We start from the raw sequence: 16,910 nt of genomic DNA on the forward strand, positions 1-16,910 counted from the left end.
ATCGCCCTGCATATAAACACCACCAAGGATTAAAAGAAAAAAAAAGGCTGCCTGAGAGTCTCCGGCGAGAACTGATCTCTACGGAATGACGTTCACGCTTCTTCCGTATTGGTTTTTTTTTTTACTCTGTTGACACTTCCCTCAACTGAGTACCTACTCATAGACACGCCGCAGGTATCCCTCAGGGTAGATCAGCTGGCCCCCACAGCTCTGCATGGACTCAGCAATGAAGCAGCACACTCCTTTGTCGTTCTTCTGGATACCGCTGATGATGGCGTCCACGTCGGAGGCATACTTGGCCCCCAGATCTTCTCCAGGGTAGTCACAGTCACGGTACTGGCCGCGGTAGGTGTCTGGGCAAGGTACCTGCACATCAGGAGTGTTGGCCTAGAGGTAACGTGTCCGTCTAGGAAGCGGGAGAATCTGAGTGCACTGGTTCGAATCCCATCGTCTCCCTTATTTTCTCCCCCTCCACTAGACCATGTGTGGTTGTCTGGACGTTAGTCATTCGGATGAGACCATAAACCGAAGTCCCGTGTTCAGCATGCACATTGCGCACGTAAAAGAACCCGCGGCAACAAAAGGATTGTCACTGGTAACATTATGTCGTAAAATCTACTTCGATAGGAAAACAAACAAAATTGCAGGCAGAAAAAGAGACGCGCTCGCCCTGGGAAGAGCAGCCCGAATTCCACGTAGAGAAATCTGTTGTGACAAAAAAGGAGTAATACAACACAATGATACAATACAATGTTATGTGTAGTTTAGTGGTAACGCGAGGGATATAATTAGTTGTGTGTTCGATTCTTTTTTCTTGTGGGGTTCGTTTGGGTATTGGCACGAATATTTCTGGGGGTAGAGGGAAGCATCAGTGTCTATGGTTTGGGGGAAAATTTCATCAAAGTCTTATACTGAGTGGTTCTCTGTCAGAAGGTAGTTTATGTGCGATATTGTCTTTGGTGTCGGTTATTATTATTATTATTGCTGTTGTTGTTGTTGTTTGTTTTTGATTTTTTAAAATTGAATTTCAGATGCTGTTGTACTTTTAAAGGCAATGAATCAGGCACACATGGAGGATGGAATGGGGATCATGCATGTGTAGAGACCCCCCCCCCCCCTACCCCCCCCACACATATAGCCATGCACGTACGCGCACGCACCCCCCCCCACCCCGACCCCCCCACTTCACCCCCACTCCCACACACACTGATACCAAGACAGAGACGGACGGATAAGATTCATCCGTACAACGTGGTTTCTCCTCTGTCAGAACCCTGACGGGCCGTGAGGAGCCGGGTGGAAATCTTACCACGTGAACGTAGTCTGGCTTCTTGTGCACGTTGTCCTTCATGGCGTCCAGTTTGAAGGGGCTGACGTTGATCAGAGATATCACGCTGCCATGGTAAGCCCTGCACAGTGACACGGTTCAGTGACACACGTATGTATAAAAACGTTGATATGGGTCAAAAGCCTGATCGATCAATATGTCAGTTTCTCTCTCTCTCTCTCTCTCTCTCTCTTTCACACACACACACACACACACACACAATATATATATATATATATATATATATATATATATATATGTATGTGTGTGTGTGAGTGTGTATACGCGCGCGCGCACCCACACCCACACCCACACACACAGGCGCACATATCTGTACACTAGCACGCTCGGACGAAGGCACACACACACACACACACACACACGCTATCAATGTGCATAGATAGAATCTTGGTGTCACTACTGAGGTTTGTACATTAACCTTCAGGTCCAAACTGAGGCAGACGAAAGAAGACGAGTACCTACACCACTGCAGAATATCATTTCTTTCATCGCCTGCTAGATACCTTGTTTTATCAAGCAGATACCTTGTTTTATCAGTGATAACACACCTGTCCATCGTCAACATTTCAGTCTTCTTTGTGTGGTGCATGGCCAAGCGTAGAGCCAGGTCATTGGCCTCTGACCTACAAGAGAAAACACATGTGGTGAGTTTAAAGAGTCATTAACTCAAATCAGACGGAGAAAACGCGTCTCTAAAAGTATATTATACGTCTTACAATAACAACAACAACAATATAATTTATTATTGTTGAAATGCCTGTTAAAGCGTTTATACAACACCTTCAACAACACTGGACTTTACACTCTATGGAAATACATACTGAGCATAGGTTTCTATTCATCTCTCTGAAGAAACACTCAGTCAAAGCTTGCTGCTTGGTAACTACCTTTCCTATTCAAACGAAACAAATAACGACGACGACGACAACAACAACAACAACAACAACAACAACAACAGAACAACAACAACAAACAACGACAACAACAAAACACTTGTTTTTCAGTGGCAAAATCTCTTTCTATGGAAAGACACACCGCCAAAAGTATGCCGTACCGTAGCTATCGTCCTTTCTACAGAAACACACAATGACAACAGTAGTTTGTCGTCCGCTTGGTATTTCTCACACTGGAATACACAATGACAAAAGCGAACGCACAGGCACACACACACCACAACAACGCAAACTGGAGTGATTATTTTAGAAAAGCACGCATGCACAATGATGCCGACAGAAACGGACAACATGAGACTCGCAGACAACGGGACAACCACAGACCAACATGACGGGAAAGAAATCTCGCATATTACAAAAAGCATTACGTGGAGAAGGAATCAACGAAGCACTTCAACACATTGAACTCCTTATGCTTCTCCAAAATACGCACTTTTAAAAACGCCCAAAGCCTACCCAGAGTTGGCGAAGTAGACCACAGACAGTTTGGGAGACATGGTGGCAGAAAGACGTTTGGCCAGCGTCACCATGTTGTCATGCAGGAAGCGGGAGTTGGTGTTGAGAAGGTGCATCTGGTCACTGCCGGCCTGCACCACTTTGGGGTGACAGTGGCCCACTGCAACATATACGTACACAAGAGCAAAGGGGCCGTGTGAAAACACTATATCATTTCTATGTGTTTGCTGCTCCAGGACAGAGCGGAGAATGGAGAGAAACCGAAAAAAAAAAGAAAAGAAAAAGGAAAAAAGACTGGATAACGGTCTGCAAAAAAACATCAGGATTAGAATCAACAGCACTAATAATGATAACGATATTAGATTATATAATATTCATCATAATCATGACAACGGTGGTGATGATAATCGTTAATAAATAAATGAAATAAAATGCAATAAAAATAAAAGAGCAGCGTATAAATCACCTGCCTGTATATCAGTCCATCTATCTATTTATCTATCTTTCCATCCACCAATTCTTTTCACTTCCCCAAACTGGCTGTCTCCTCTCTGTTCATCTACCAGCTTGCGAAGGATCAGTTGACCCCACTTTCTTTCTTTCTGTCTCCCTCTCTCTTTTCAGTCAGAATGTTGAAAATCACTAGCAACATTGACCTGTTTCTCCATGAATTACTTTTCTTTCTTTGATTGTTACGATCTCACTGAAAACGTGTATGTGGCCATATCTTCTTCGTTCGTGGGCTGCAACTCCCACGTTCACCCGTATGTATAGAAGTGGGCTTTTACGCATATGACCGTTTTTTAACACCCCCCGCCCCCCGTCCCACCATGCGGGCAGCCATACTCCGTTTTCGGGGTTGTGCATGCTGGGTGTGTTCTTGTTTCCATAACCTACCGAACGCTGACATGGATTACAGGATCTTTAACGTGCGTATGTAATCTTCTGCTTGCGCAAATGGCCATATCTAGTTAAAAGCTTCAGAATGAGAACCAGCCTCACCGTGACCAACATTGTTGATACAGTCCAGGTACTTGTGTCCTTCATCGTCATACATGTACTGACCAGAAGCACGCACTATCTTCAGGGGGTCGGCGTTAAAGAACAAGGAACACGATGGGCTGCAACACAGTGCCATGACGTTTTATTATCTTTGTCAATTTAGTGACAATTGAGCTATTTCCAGTCGAGGCTTGTAATGGAGTGTCCACGTCTTATTCGTCAACAGTGATGATTTTCCATGATGTGGGTGGCGTTAAGACACCCCAATCAAGGTCTGAAATTATATTCTTTTCTGATGGTTATCAGAAAACTCATAAAACTTGTGTGTATATGTGTGTGTGTGTGTGTGTGTGTGTGTGTGTGTGTTTATACACACACACACACACACACACACACACACATATATATATATATATATATATATCTGTGACCAAGCGCGCTATGCTTGCTCCAAAACTGCTCACACACGAGCTACATCAGCCGACGTTTTCCCCTCCTTACCCGCGCCCAGAATTGTGTGACGTCATTCCGCTTACATCATTTTGTCCTCTTCACCAGACAACCTGCTCACGGCTCGCCCAGTGTCGCATCGCGGTACGTCATTGGCTAAGCGGAAACTTGTGTTTCTGTTCCACTGTAATTAATTAATAACTCTTTTGTCAGATCAGTAAACTACAAGTATTATATACTGGCAGAATCGTCGTGATTCCATCTTTAAGTCTATTCCATTTATGTTTGCCGACGTTAACTCTCTCCATACGAACGGCGAAAGAGACGACGTTAACAGCGTTTCACGCCAATTACCATCATCAAAATATTGCAAGCGGAAGGCTCTTATACTGAAGAGGTGAATGTTGACAAAGAATACCACAATTCTGACGACGGAAGCTAAAGGTTGGGTCATTCAGACACCCACTGGACATCTGAAGGGTCTGTGTAGAGGAGAAGAGAGGACTGGCCGTACTGAGTGAGTTAAACTGATTTACGCAGTTGGTAATTTTCAGCAACGAGCTCGTTAAAACTGACCCTGTTCAGGTGACTTAAATTTAGATTATAAATTCATCTTAAATAATCAACACTTCATTTTATACTCATTATAAAGTAGGTGTTGAGCTCTTTCTTTTGCAACTTATCCGACGTAAATCGGTTCAGGAATCATTTAGAAATCTGTCACTGAACACCTTGTCACAAACACAGTTCTCATCGGATTTGGCCACATTAGTGACGATCTGGTTGCAGCACACGTGACGGTCTTTGCAGTCTGCTTAACTTGCATAAATTGGCACAGTGAGTGATGAGTGGTCATTTCATACCTGGTCAGTCATCTGACCAGAGCCTACTCTCTCTCTCTCTCTCTCTCTCTTGCTGCGTCGCGGGCAGTTTGAGTGTGTGTGTCGTGTGTGTTCTCACAATGGCTGACACCGGAGATTAGAAAAGAGAGATAAACCACTCGCGGCAGGCCCCTTCTTACTGTCTATAACAGTGCTGAAGCCGTTTTGGGGCACACACGCAGTGCGGAAGGGTGGGGGTAAATCACCCTCTCCTTCCCCACCTGAAGGAAACTGGTCGGTTCTGACGGTTCAGCTGCAGTAAAGCGAAAGTTAAGTTACGCCTGGAATTTCCCACGTGTAGTAAGATTCGCTGTATACAATGAAAACCGATTCATTTTTGCTTGGTTTTTAGCACGTTTGCATCTGCTTGAATGTAGATAATATAAAAAGAAAATAAAGCAGCTCCCCCCACCACCAACTCCCCCCCCCCACCCCCCCACCCCCCGCCCCCCCAGCGCAATGTTGCACATGAGAGAGACAGTTGTAAATTATTGAACTGCGTTTTCGTAACGCTACTTTTTCTTCACACTTTCTGGTTTACATCACCATTTCTTCAACAACAACAACAACAAAAAATATATATATATATCAAAACATAAAACACATATTCAGCTCTGTCTCTCTTCTAACATCTGTCTATACATACATACATACACACATGAATACATACATACATAATTTCATATAGATCTATCAGTATGTAAATCTAAATCTATCTATATGTACATAATCATATAAAAAATTCATATATATACGAACGCTTCATGTTGCCCGAGCAGACCGTTGTATTGTGCTCTTTCTCTCTCTCTAAGTCTCTGTCTCTGTCTCTCTCTCTCGGGAGTTTTACATGGCTGTTAAAAGCATCTACGATTCTGTACTTGTATGTGTTCGTGACAAAGGTATTGATTCAGACTTTTTTCAGTGTCCAAGAGGGGTTAAACAAGGTTGTATGCTAAGCTCACAGCTGTTTTCCTTTTTCATCAGTGAATTGGCAGTGGAGTTTTCAAAGAAGGGGAGACATGGATTACAAATGATACCTGGCGCAACAGATTTGCTCTTAATGCTATTTGCTGATGATGTTGTTCTCTTGTCTGACACACCCATAGGGTTACAAAATCAATTAAATGCCCTTAAGCAAGAAACAGACAGACTACAACAAACAGTGAATCTCGATAAGACCAATATTATAGTTTTCCGCAATGGAGGTCATCTTTCGACTCGTGAAAAATGGTGCTGTGGTGATAGGGAAATAAAAGTAACCAATACATATAAATATTTAGGAATGTTATTCACAACAAAATTGAGTTTGACATCTGCGTGGGATGAAGCAAACAGAAAAGGGAAAAAAGGTGTAATCCAAATTATAAAATCACTCAGGAGACTGCGTTCGACTGACGCTTTCCCTTAGTTTGGGCGGGGCAAAGGCAGCTCATGAATAATGAATGCGTCTCGCGGCGCAGGCTGCCTGGCTTCAGCAATTTCTGCAAGTGGTTTATCTCTCTTTTCTAATCTCCGCTGACACCTTGCTACGTATGGCTGTAAGTACTAGTGTGTAGAATGTGTTGATTTTTAAATTGTATTATTCGACACAGCACTTGTGTTCATATGAGTATGTTCAGTTATTGCTTTGTTCAGTTAATTCTTTGTTCAGTTATTGCTTTGACATGTTAGTCACAGCTGGGCTGACTGATCTAGAAAATCGCCATGTCATATGCTCGTAGCAGTGTTCCATTTGATTCTTCTTAACGTCACAGTCAGTGACGTCTCTGGACACTAATTGTTTGTTCGAGAATATTCTAGTGAGTGCATATGACGCGTTCTTTCTTATTCGCTGTCACTGATGAAGTAGTGTTTCACTGATTCTCCATACTCTAAGCTGTGTGTAGTATTCTGTCATGATTACAAGATAGTGTTGGGTTTATATCAGTTACTGGTTAAAACCACCTGATATGTGTCAGTCTGTTAATTGTAATTTAGTTATCATGCACTCTCCTATATGGCTTACTCCAGTATAGTGCTACATGATAAACTGATTCATTTGACTTGAGTCACTTTGACACAGTATAAGCTTTACCTAATCTATACTGTCAGTGTACTTTCACCAAGCCAGCATCGCTTCAATCACTTTAACAGCGCTATTTAAATGTATTAGAAATGTCATTTGATGTCAGCGTTTGGTCTTCACACATATGCATTATGTTGTTGCATATCCCAAACCCGAGTGACAGTCTTTCCATGTAATGTGTATACATGTGCTTTACTATTCACTTGTGCCGACATGTTGTGCTTATGACATTTGTTTGTGTCATTCCAGGCACTGTCTTCTCTTCTATTCTCTTCTTAGTTTTCTCTTCTTACACCTTTTTCTTTATGTTTTCTTAGTTTTCTCTACACAACTATTGTAAATAAAACAATAGAAAAACCCATTTGTGACTGGCCTCTGTATGTTCCTGGCCTGTGCGCGGGAATTCTTTTTCTATCTTTTTCTTTCAATCAATCACTCTTTAGTTAGTTCTTTTGTACCGTCCGTACCCTTATAGAACCACTCGGTACACGGCTACATATATATATATATATATATATATATATATATATATATATATATATATATATATATACGAGTGTGAACAAAGCATCAAAACAGCAAATCCTCTGATGAATAGCCTACGTATTTTACTGACGAAGGCTCAGCAAACCTGCATATCTCTTGGTTGCTTCGAACACACCGCAATACTCTGACAATTTTTCCCCCAAGGACGAAAGCTCTTTCCGGTGTAGGTGTTGATTCTGTTATCTAGATGTAGCAAAAAGATGGTTGTTTTGTCTTTTTTATGCATCATTTGTCGAGTTCTGTGCAAATGCAAAATAACACTATGTGTTAGTTTGATTATTTATCTGTCAGTCATTTTGAAATGTACACACCGGAAAAAATCGTACAATGGGGATGTTTTAAACTGACTATTCTATCTTTCATTTCTTTGTTTCTCTCACAAAATTGTTTGTTTTCATTACACTTTAAATTGTTATGAAATCATAGAATTTCTCCCTTCATTTATTGTAAATGCTGGCAGCAGGAAAACATCATTTTAAACGCATTCGAAATCGGTGTTACCGACTCGTGATTGGGCATGGGTGTATCAACTTGTTTCTCTTTTGATCATATGAGTAAACTGACTCACATTTATCTGTTTGGTGTGTGTGTGTGTGTGTGTGTGTGTGAATAGAATAGGACAGAACAGACTAGAATACTTTACTGTCATGAATAGAAAAAAAGAACAGAATACTTTGTCATGAAGCCTTAACGTTTATAAGACACAAGACAATACAAATAATTCTTCGATGTGTCTGTGCCTCGTTGTCTCTGTCTGTATGTCCGTCTGCCTTTGACTCTCAGTGCCAGCTCAAACAGAGCCCTCTATCTGTAGGTTACCCAGCAGCCTGTCCAGTGTATGCGAGCGTGGTTTCCCGCTCCCTTGTTCGTTTTTATATCGACGGGCGCAATAGCCGAGTGGTTAAAGCGTTGGACTGTCAATCTGAGGGTCCCGGGTTCGAATCACGGTGACGGCGCCTGGTGGGTAAAGGGTGGAGATTTTTACGATCTCCCAGGTCAACATATGTGCAGACCTGCTAGTGCCTGAACCCCCTTCTTGTGTATATGCAAGCAGAAGATCAAATACGCACGTTAAAGATCCTGTAATCCATGTCAGCGTTCGGTGGGTTATGGAAACAAGAACATACCCAGCATGCACACCCCCGAAAACGGAGTATGGCTGCCTACATGGCGGGGTAAAAACGGTCATAAACGTAAAAGCCCACTCGTGTGCATACGAGTGAACACAGAAGAAGAAGAAGTTTTTATATCATAACCCCATTTTCCTTCATTCTCAACCCCCCCGCCCCCTCCCCTTGGGCATTATATTTTCCAAAATTTTATTTTCGAACCTGTTATTTCTACGTTCCGGCTCACTTTCTGAAAGCTTACAACACACAGAGTCTGTAGTCTTTTGGGTTAATTGTTTGAATAGTTTCCCGAATGATTATGCTCTATCTTTTTTAAACTCGGTTAAAAATATTCTTATGTTCTGAGTGTTGGCCAAATAAACCTGCAATATTGTCCACTTAAATCAGTACTATCCTCTTAACCTCTACGTTTTGACATGTAGGTCTGTAGACTGCCATATAGCCAGCTCTCTGTCAGGTCTGATTTCAGTTTTGATTTCTTCTTCCGGTCCTTTTCTAATCTCTGTTTGTCCCGCTGTCCCTCTCTCTTGTCTGCCTCCCCCTCTGACCCTCTCTGTCTGTTTGTCCACCTGACTGTTTGTCCCTTTTTTCTCTGTCTGACTGTGTGTCCTGTGCCTGTACGTCCTATTTGTTTACGTGTCTGTGCCTCTGTCTCTGTCTGTCCGCCTGTCTCTAGCAGCTCCAACAGGGTCTGTAAGCCCCCCACCCCCACCCCCACGCCCCGCCCACCATCCCCCATTTATCGTTTCTTTTTCTCTCTCATTTTTCTCTTAGATTTGCATTGGGAAAAGACACGAACCCAACTCCGACGACAAAGGAAATATTTTTGATTAAAATAAGGGGGACTTCCCACGATTTCTCTTACATTGTGAGAAATCGTGGGGGCGCCACCCCCCCCCCCCCCCCCCCACACACACACACACACACGACTTCTCGCAAATGAGAGAAAATGTGGGAGGTGAACGACCACGATTTCTCGCAATCCATTGATTTCTCTCACTTTGACTTTGAGAGAAATCGTAGAACTGCCAGAAATCGTGGGCTTACAGGATCCTCGATCTGCATCCAGTAGCCTGTTCAGGCTCCACTCAACTCACCCGATGTGCTGTTTCCGGAGCTCCAAGGTCTGCGCCTTTGACAAGGTAGCCATGCTGGTGGTGACAGAGGGTCGTGATGCTTGTCAGCGGTCCTTCTGCCTGAGCCGACTGATGCTGAAAGGTGCGAACATGCAAAAGCGTCCTGATGGATTTTTTTTGGGTTTGTTTCTACTGTGTGCATGCGTGGTTGGACGGCCTTGTGGTTCGCAGGACACCGATTGGCTACAGTGCAGAAGTAATCATGGTTTACCTGTCTGATGTGTGGACTGGACTGTGCCCCCTGTTTTCGACCCTTTCCATCTTTTATCAGTTGAACCTTGTGCTTCGGGTCTTGCTGATAGTGTAACTTGTTTTGTTGTCTATGTGGGTTTGTTTTTTTGTTTTGTTTTGTTTTTTATTATAGGAGGGGAGCGGAGTAAGGGAGGGGAGGGTGGTAGGCTTCACAGAAGTGGTGGTGTTGGTTGATCGCTTCGCAATCCGGTCCACCAACTGTTCCCTGTCTTTGGGACACCCAACGTACACCCGCATTCACATCACATATCGCCCATCTCAACACACCCGAAGACACAAAATGAAAGAAGACTTCACACAGACACACACTCGCGTGGATACGTACTTACACACACCCTTCCTCCCACCCTCACCCCCTACTTCTAGAGACAGAGATAGACAGAAGGTCAGACCAATGCCCCACTCACATAACCTTAAATCATCAACTCGGGTGTGTTGACAAGGTTATGCAATACCGCATTCAGGTCAATGACAGTGACGATAAAGAAGATGTAATGTATAAGAACGGTATGGTATGACCATGACTCAGCGGCCTCAAAATGGATAACTGGTTTAGAAGCATTGTGTCACTTTTACCCACAGTTCAGTTATGTCGATCAGTTTTAGTCCTGGGCATTCAAAAATTCTTCTTTTTTTTTCTTTTTTTTTTCGAATTTCTCTCCTCTCCAACATTGTGCACATAAATCAACTATACACAGACACACTCAATCAACGCCCAGTTATATCACAGATTGACATAAACTCACAGCTGGGCCAACAGCAAAGTGAGAGCTGTATGATCAATGGTTTCTCCATCGCAGTGGGAAGTCATTTACAGCTTAGTCTTTTCTGAAGGACTCTGACTCTCAAACTAGGAGGTAAGATTGCACTGGGTCACAGTGCTGCAGCCTTGGGGGCAAGTTGGCTTTTTGGGAACCATCCCAAAACGCCGACTATCCTAAAACCTACTTGGCCGAGAGAGTGGGGATGTAATTTGGGCAAGACAGACTCCACTATAATCAAATTCTTGCCCGTATAGTTGGGACAGCAGTTGCCCTCCTCTGCTGTTGTGATGGTTGTAGTCGGACACGACTGACTGTCATACATGTACTCACACGCGCGCCACTGTGCACCAATTCTTTTTGTGTATCTGATAATCTCATAATAGTTCTCAAACACAAACACACAGGCACAGACACAGACACACACACACACACACACACAACATACTCAAAATATCTGCTTTGTGCCATTTATTGCATCACACAATCATAGACAATGTGTCATGGTTGACAAAATAAAAAGATTAAAAAAAATAATTGAAAAAAAGTATTTAAAAAACCAAACTATTGCACTGAAAATCGTGTAAAGTCCGACACCTCCAACAATAAAGTGTACCAGTTATTTTTTCTATTTTTTTTTTATCACAGCTTCGCAGATTTGGATCCATTGTTATAAATAATGTTGGGTTTTGCGTATAAGCATTTTTCAGAACAGTCAAAACCCGTTTACGTAATTATGATAGATTATTCATGATAAGTAAAACAGTTTAAGTACCAGAAAACTAAAGCCAGTTATCAGTGTGAACAATAATTCTTCTGTAAGAGTTAAATGTCAATGCGGACAGAGTATGTGTTTGAACTGTGCGCACGTGCCGCTGGTGTGTGCATATCGTATCGTTGTTATTTGTATTTGTGGGGATGAGTGTATGCGTGTCTGCGAATTTGAGATGGAGAGAAGGAAAAAGGAGAGGGGTCTAAAACAAAGAGAGAGAGAGTGACAGAGAAAGAGGGAGACAGAGAGGCGACAAAGAGAGAGAGGGGGAAAGTGAGAGACAGGTGGGGGAGCGGGGGGTGGGGGGGTGGGGGGGGGGGAGAACAGGCGGACAGACACATACAGTCAGATGGAGAGAGTGAGAGAGAGAGAGAACAAGTTAAAATTTCACTTTTAAAAATTGACGCAGGACTTCGTACAATCATAGGAATTTTAAAATTTGATTTAAGAAAATACAGTGGAGAAGAAATGTGCTGGTATGGACGGATTGTACTGAGGGATGTCACGCCATTGCTGTGAAAAACAGTGAAAGTGAAGGAATGTAGACTAAACGTGATGAAACAAAACACACAAACACACTTCATTTTTTTCTCTCTCGGTATTGACCTGTTATGGCTTGTAATAGATGAGCCATCTTCTTTCAATACTGATAAACGTACAAAGCTCAACACACCAAATTGAGAACGGGATATTTCTAATTCGCTTATCACAGATCAGTTTCAACAGTCAAAGACAAAACAGTTTTGTATTTGCTCAGCAAATGATAAAATCAAATCTGGGTATGTATGAATTTTACTTACGGTCACTGTCCATTATTAGACCTTTTTTTTCAAATCGTCACAAGCTTACAAAATATCTGCCAAGAAACACGAATTTTTGTAGAAACAGTATAAACGCACTGATAGCGATCCTGACGTCGATCGATATCAACGTATTCAATACAAAGTATTGAGATCGAAGTGAAAGGTTGAAATCCTGAAAGTAACATGGACAAAGATGTACATTTCACTGGCCAGTCTTCGAAGTATTGGGAAAGAACAGATAATTCATAAGATTATAAAATAAACGCATAAAAAAAGAGGAGAGAAGGGATGGAGAGAGACAGACAGACAGAAAGAAGATGGAAGTAAGAAACAGAAAATAAGGTTAAAAAGGTTTTGTTTTGGGGAGCAGAGGGTGTGTATGCAAGTAAAGAGAATAGTTCCCTTTCCCCCTTTTCTAAGGAAATCTTATGAAAAACACACACCAAAAGACAAATACACACACACAAAAAACCACAAAAAACACAAAAAACCACAAACAACTGATGGCCATCTGCATGATCCGAAACCTACATGGGGTGTCATGAACGTATGTGAGTTCAGTGTGTGCTCGTGGAAGGGTGGTCCGCAATTTGTGAGTGTCAATGTACAATATGTTTACAAAATTCCTTGTAAGAAGGTGCGAAAATATGAAATTGTGATACTGATAAATCACGTTTTAAGTACTACTGTATAAATAATGAAGGTGTGTTGTAAACGAAACCTTTAGAATATTTCTCTTCAGTACCTAAATCACTTGCACAAATTTGTGTCTTCAGGATTATGGAAAACATGAATATCGCTAAGAAAGAACAGGAAAAAAATATACAAAAAGAAAAAAATAAGTGCAAAATCATCGAGAGGATCAGATCAACGAGAAGTCCAATAAACTGTAGCTATTCAGATTTTAAAAAGTGAAACATGAACATACAAAACTATGGCCAGAGGCCAAGGGTCGGAAACATGTAAGTCAAAACATCAACAGTGCTTGAGCATACAACACATAGCACACAACACATACATATCTATACAAGCGATTGTGTTTCTTTGTCTATGTTGGTGAGTTGGTTTAACGTCTCTGGTATGTTACCCTAGTCCACAACGAAATCCAAAGTCTAGCAAGAACCCGTGTCCAAAAGGAAAAACGCAGTGACTGGACTGAACTAAGAATGAGGTCAGGAAGTGTATAGTCGTTTACTGCTTTCCCTTATCTTGAATACAGTCTACCTGACTTCGAATCGTCCACTTAATTTACCGTGTTCAAGATTCACGAATCAAAATATAAACATTTATCAATACGTTTCTGATTTCTATCAGTAGCTTATGTTTAATTTTTGTACGTGTCGAGGTGATTAACAAAAACGATAAAAGTGAACCAGTGAAGTGTCTCTTTATTTATGTCTTATATTGACTATGACATATACCACTATTACACTGAGACGAATGGAAATGTCATTTTCACAGGCTATGTGAAAGGTACTTCAAATGCCCTATAGAAATCATGCTGTAGCTAGAAGCAAATTTTGTTCTTTTGAAATCGTGTTCAGTCATGGTGAGTTTCCATTTGTGCGGATACGGAAACGGAAGCGACAAAAATCCAGTCCAGTATGTAGAAATAAACACAAATTTGCATGGATTGAAAACAGGATCGGGTTTGAATTTTTCTTTTGATATTCCCATCGGACTGATTGACGATCCTTGTGTTTTTTAAGTGGATGGATAATCATACTGTCAGCCATATTTCTGTTTCCTCATTAGCTTTTGCTTTCAATACATTGCTTTTGATAGTGTCGAGTGGTCTGATCACGAAATCACTCTTCGATATGGCAACAAATCAAACGAAGCCACTTTCCCAGTTGGTACGCCAAATTGCTGCTTGTACATTCTTACCAATTTACCTCTGAATCTACCAGAAATACCACATGATTGATAAAGTCTGGTAAAGCGAACCATCGATAAACGTCTGGTAAATCAATCAAATAAAGCAGCAGAAAACCCACATGAATACTACGTGTTGACAAAGTTTTTATTCGCCATGTACGATTTCAGCATGACAAAGTCTGACACGCCACGTCTAAAGATACCTTTATTTGCTAAGTACGAATCCAAAAGTTACATTACGTATTACCGTGGCCGTTATTTGCTGTCTACGGGTTTAACGTTTTTGTTGACCAGTATATCACTGTTAACTTGTTGTGTACATTATGTTTTTAATCTGTCGCACGTAATAACTTTTCCATTGGACGCGCTAATCATGGAATCCGTATCTCTTACAAACAGAAACACACCATTGATTACTCCTTTTGTTTTTCCGGTCCGTATCACCCACAATAAAAAAAACAACAACAACCCAAAACAACAACCCAGCTCAGCTATTTGTGTGAGGAATTCAAACAAAGACACGCCATTGATTACTCCTTTTGTCTTTCCAGCCCGTATCACCCGCAATAGAAACAACAACAACCCAGCTCAGCTTTTTGTGAGAGGAATTCAACGTGTCCTTCAACCAACAATCTACTACTTAATCCCCAACAAGCCCTTGAAACGCTTCCACATAAAGTCGACGATCTCGTATTCGTTGCTGCGAAGGGCCACGTTCTCCTTGACCTGTGTGAAGGCATCGCCGATGATGGTGAGGAAGATGGACATGAGGCCGATGTAGACCACCATGATGTAGGAGAAGAAGAAAAGCGGCCCCAGCGTGGGCTGAGCAGTGGTCATGGCCTCGAAGTCGAAGGAGCCCAGGGCGAAGGCGAACATGGACTCTGCGGCGCCGATGATGTTGTTGTAGGTGTTCATCATGTGGCCGAACAGCAGGTAGGCGGTGATGACGAAGGAGGTGAAGTAAAGCAGGAAGGCGATGGAGAACACCTGGCAACAAAAGGAGAAAACAGGCTTTTTGCTCCATTGTGTCCTCGGCTTAAGAGCAGTTGTTTGTTGTTGTTTCTTTTTACTGAATTTTGCGTTGCTCTAAGAGCAATGGGACACAGTTTGAATTTCGCGTCGTGCGTTCACCGCTGTGCTTTAGCATTCGCGACTATTAGTATATATCAATGATGTGGCAAATTGTGAGCTAATAGTTCGTCTTGGCCTTAAAGACGTGAAGCAATGAAGGACGCTTGTTCAAACCCGGACGCGGGGAAGATTCTCTCTCTCTCTCCCTCCCTCCCTCACACACACACACACACACACACACACACACACACACACACACACACATCCATTTACATATACGTGTATACTGAAAAAAAAGGTTACAAATGACCACAACAAACATGACATTGTGATGCAGTCAGGGGAAAAAAACTTGCCCGCGCACTTCGATTCCGCAATGTTTTATCCATTGCAGTCTTGACTGTTAACAACAACAAAAAACAAACTATGTAAAACATAGTTATATTTTATCAGTCATAAATATAGCAACAGCCGTGGTTATTTTATTGACCAAAGTTGCTCTTGTATTACAAACTTTTAATCTGTGAGGTCAAGTAACTATATCAGTGTACTATTTACTGTTTGGTGAAGCTTCGTGACAAGTGGAACGATGCGATAACATGGGCTGGATCTTTTAACAATCGAGGTTGAATACTGAATGAATGAATCTCATTTACGCAAAATATAGTTGGAATTTCTACACAGTAATTTCTGTCTTCACAGTGCCAACACCCCCCACAAAAAAGTACAAAAAAAAAAAGAAATAAATGAAAGGTAATACAGGAAAACGAAAAAGGAAAGATATATTTCTCTCTCTCTCTCTCTCTCTCTCTCTCTCTCTCTCTCTCTCTCTCTCTCTCAAACACACACACACGCACACACACACACACACACACACACACACACACACGCACGCACGCACGCACACACACACACGCACGCACACAAGCGCGCATGCATCGAATCACACCACAAAGAAAGAAAGATAACCTTGAGATCCTTGGAAGAAGACAATGAAAAACGAAGAGAACGATAAAAAGAAACTTTGAAAAGTGATCCATAACATTACTTGATGATACAAACAAACAAAAAAGAGACAAAGAGGAAATGTCCTTGGTAGAGGCAAAGAGAAAACGAAGAGACAGACACAGAAAAAAGATGAGAACCTTGAGATAATTGAAAGAGAAAAAGAGAAAGCAAATAAAGAAAGAGAGAAAGGGAAACCTTGAGGACCTTGGAAGAGACAGCGACAAAAATGAAGAAGCAAAAAAATAACAAGAACGCAAAGATCAACATAGGGAAAACAAAACAAAGATACAAAGAATACTAATACTACTAATAATAACAATAATAAAGACAGCAAAGGGGTACTTTGAGGCCTGGCTAAGCAGTGACGAAGACCCCCCCATACCCCCCCCCCCACC

General features: G+C 41.8%; 2 protein-coding genes across 3 annotated transcripts in view; both read right to left on the reverse strand.

Moving 5' to 3' along the window:
• Positions 1-10,152, reverse strand: part of LOC143291861 (ethanolamine-phosphate phospho-lyase-like) — a 19,014-nt gene extending 8,862 nt beyond the window's left edge. The window contains exons 1-6 of one of the 2 annotated variants that reach the window (XM_076601978.1): positions 9,929-10,114; positions 3,760-3,878; positions 2,758-2,917; positions 1,897-1,971; positions 1,310-1,409; positions 158-366 (exon numbers count right to left, since the gene is read on the reverse strand). In XM_076601978.1, the coding sequence (XP_076458093.1) occupies positions 158-366; positions 1,310-1,409; positions 1,897-1,971; positions 2,758-2,917; positions 3,760-3,878; positions 9,929-9,981 (716 nt within the window). In that variant the 5' untranslated portion in view covers positions 9,982-10,114. Of the gene's footprint in view, positions 1-157; positions 367-1,309; positions 1,410-1,896; positions 1,972-2,757; positions 2,918-3,759; positions 3,879-9,928 lie in introns of both variants that reach the window. The other variant, XM_076601977.1, reaches the window with a different exon arrangement.
• Positions 10,153-12,165: 2,013 nt separating this feature from the next.
• Positions 12,166-16,910, reverse strand: part of LOC143292159 (uncharacterized) — a 54,539-nt gene continuing 49,794 nt past the window's right edge. The window contains 1 exon segment of the mRNA XM_076602343.1: positions 12,166-15,423. Within this exon segment, the coding sequence (XP_076458458.1) occupies positions 15,070-15,423 (354 nt within the window). The 3' untranslated portion in view covers positions 12,166-15,069.

This window comes from Babylonia areolata, chromosome 18 (genome assembly GCF_041734735.1).
Source record: "Babylonia areolata isolate BAREFJ2019XMU chromosome 18, ASM4173473v1, whole genome shotgun sequence".
Taxonomy (NCBI): Eukaryota; Metazoa; Mollusca; class Gastropoda; order Neogastropoda; family Buccinidae; genus Babylonia; species Babylonia areolata.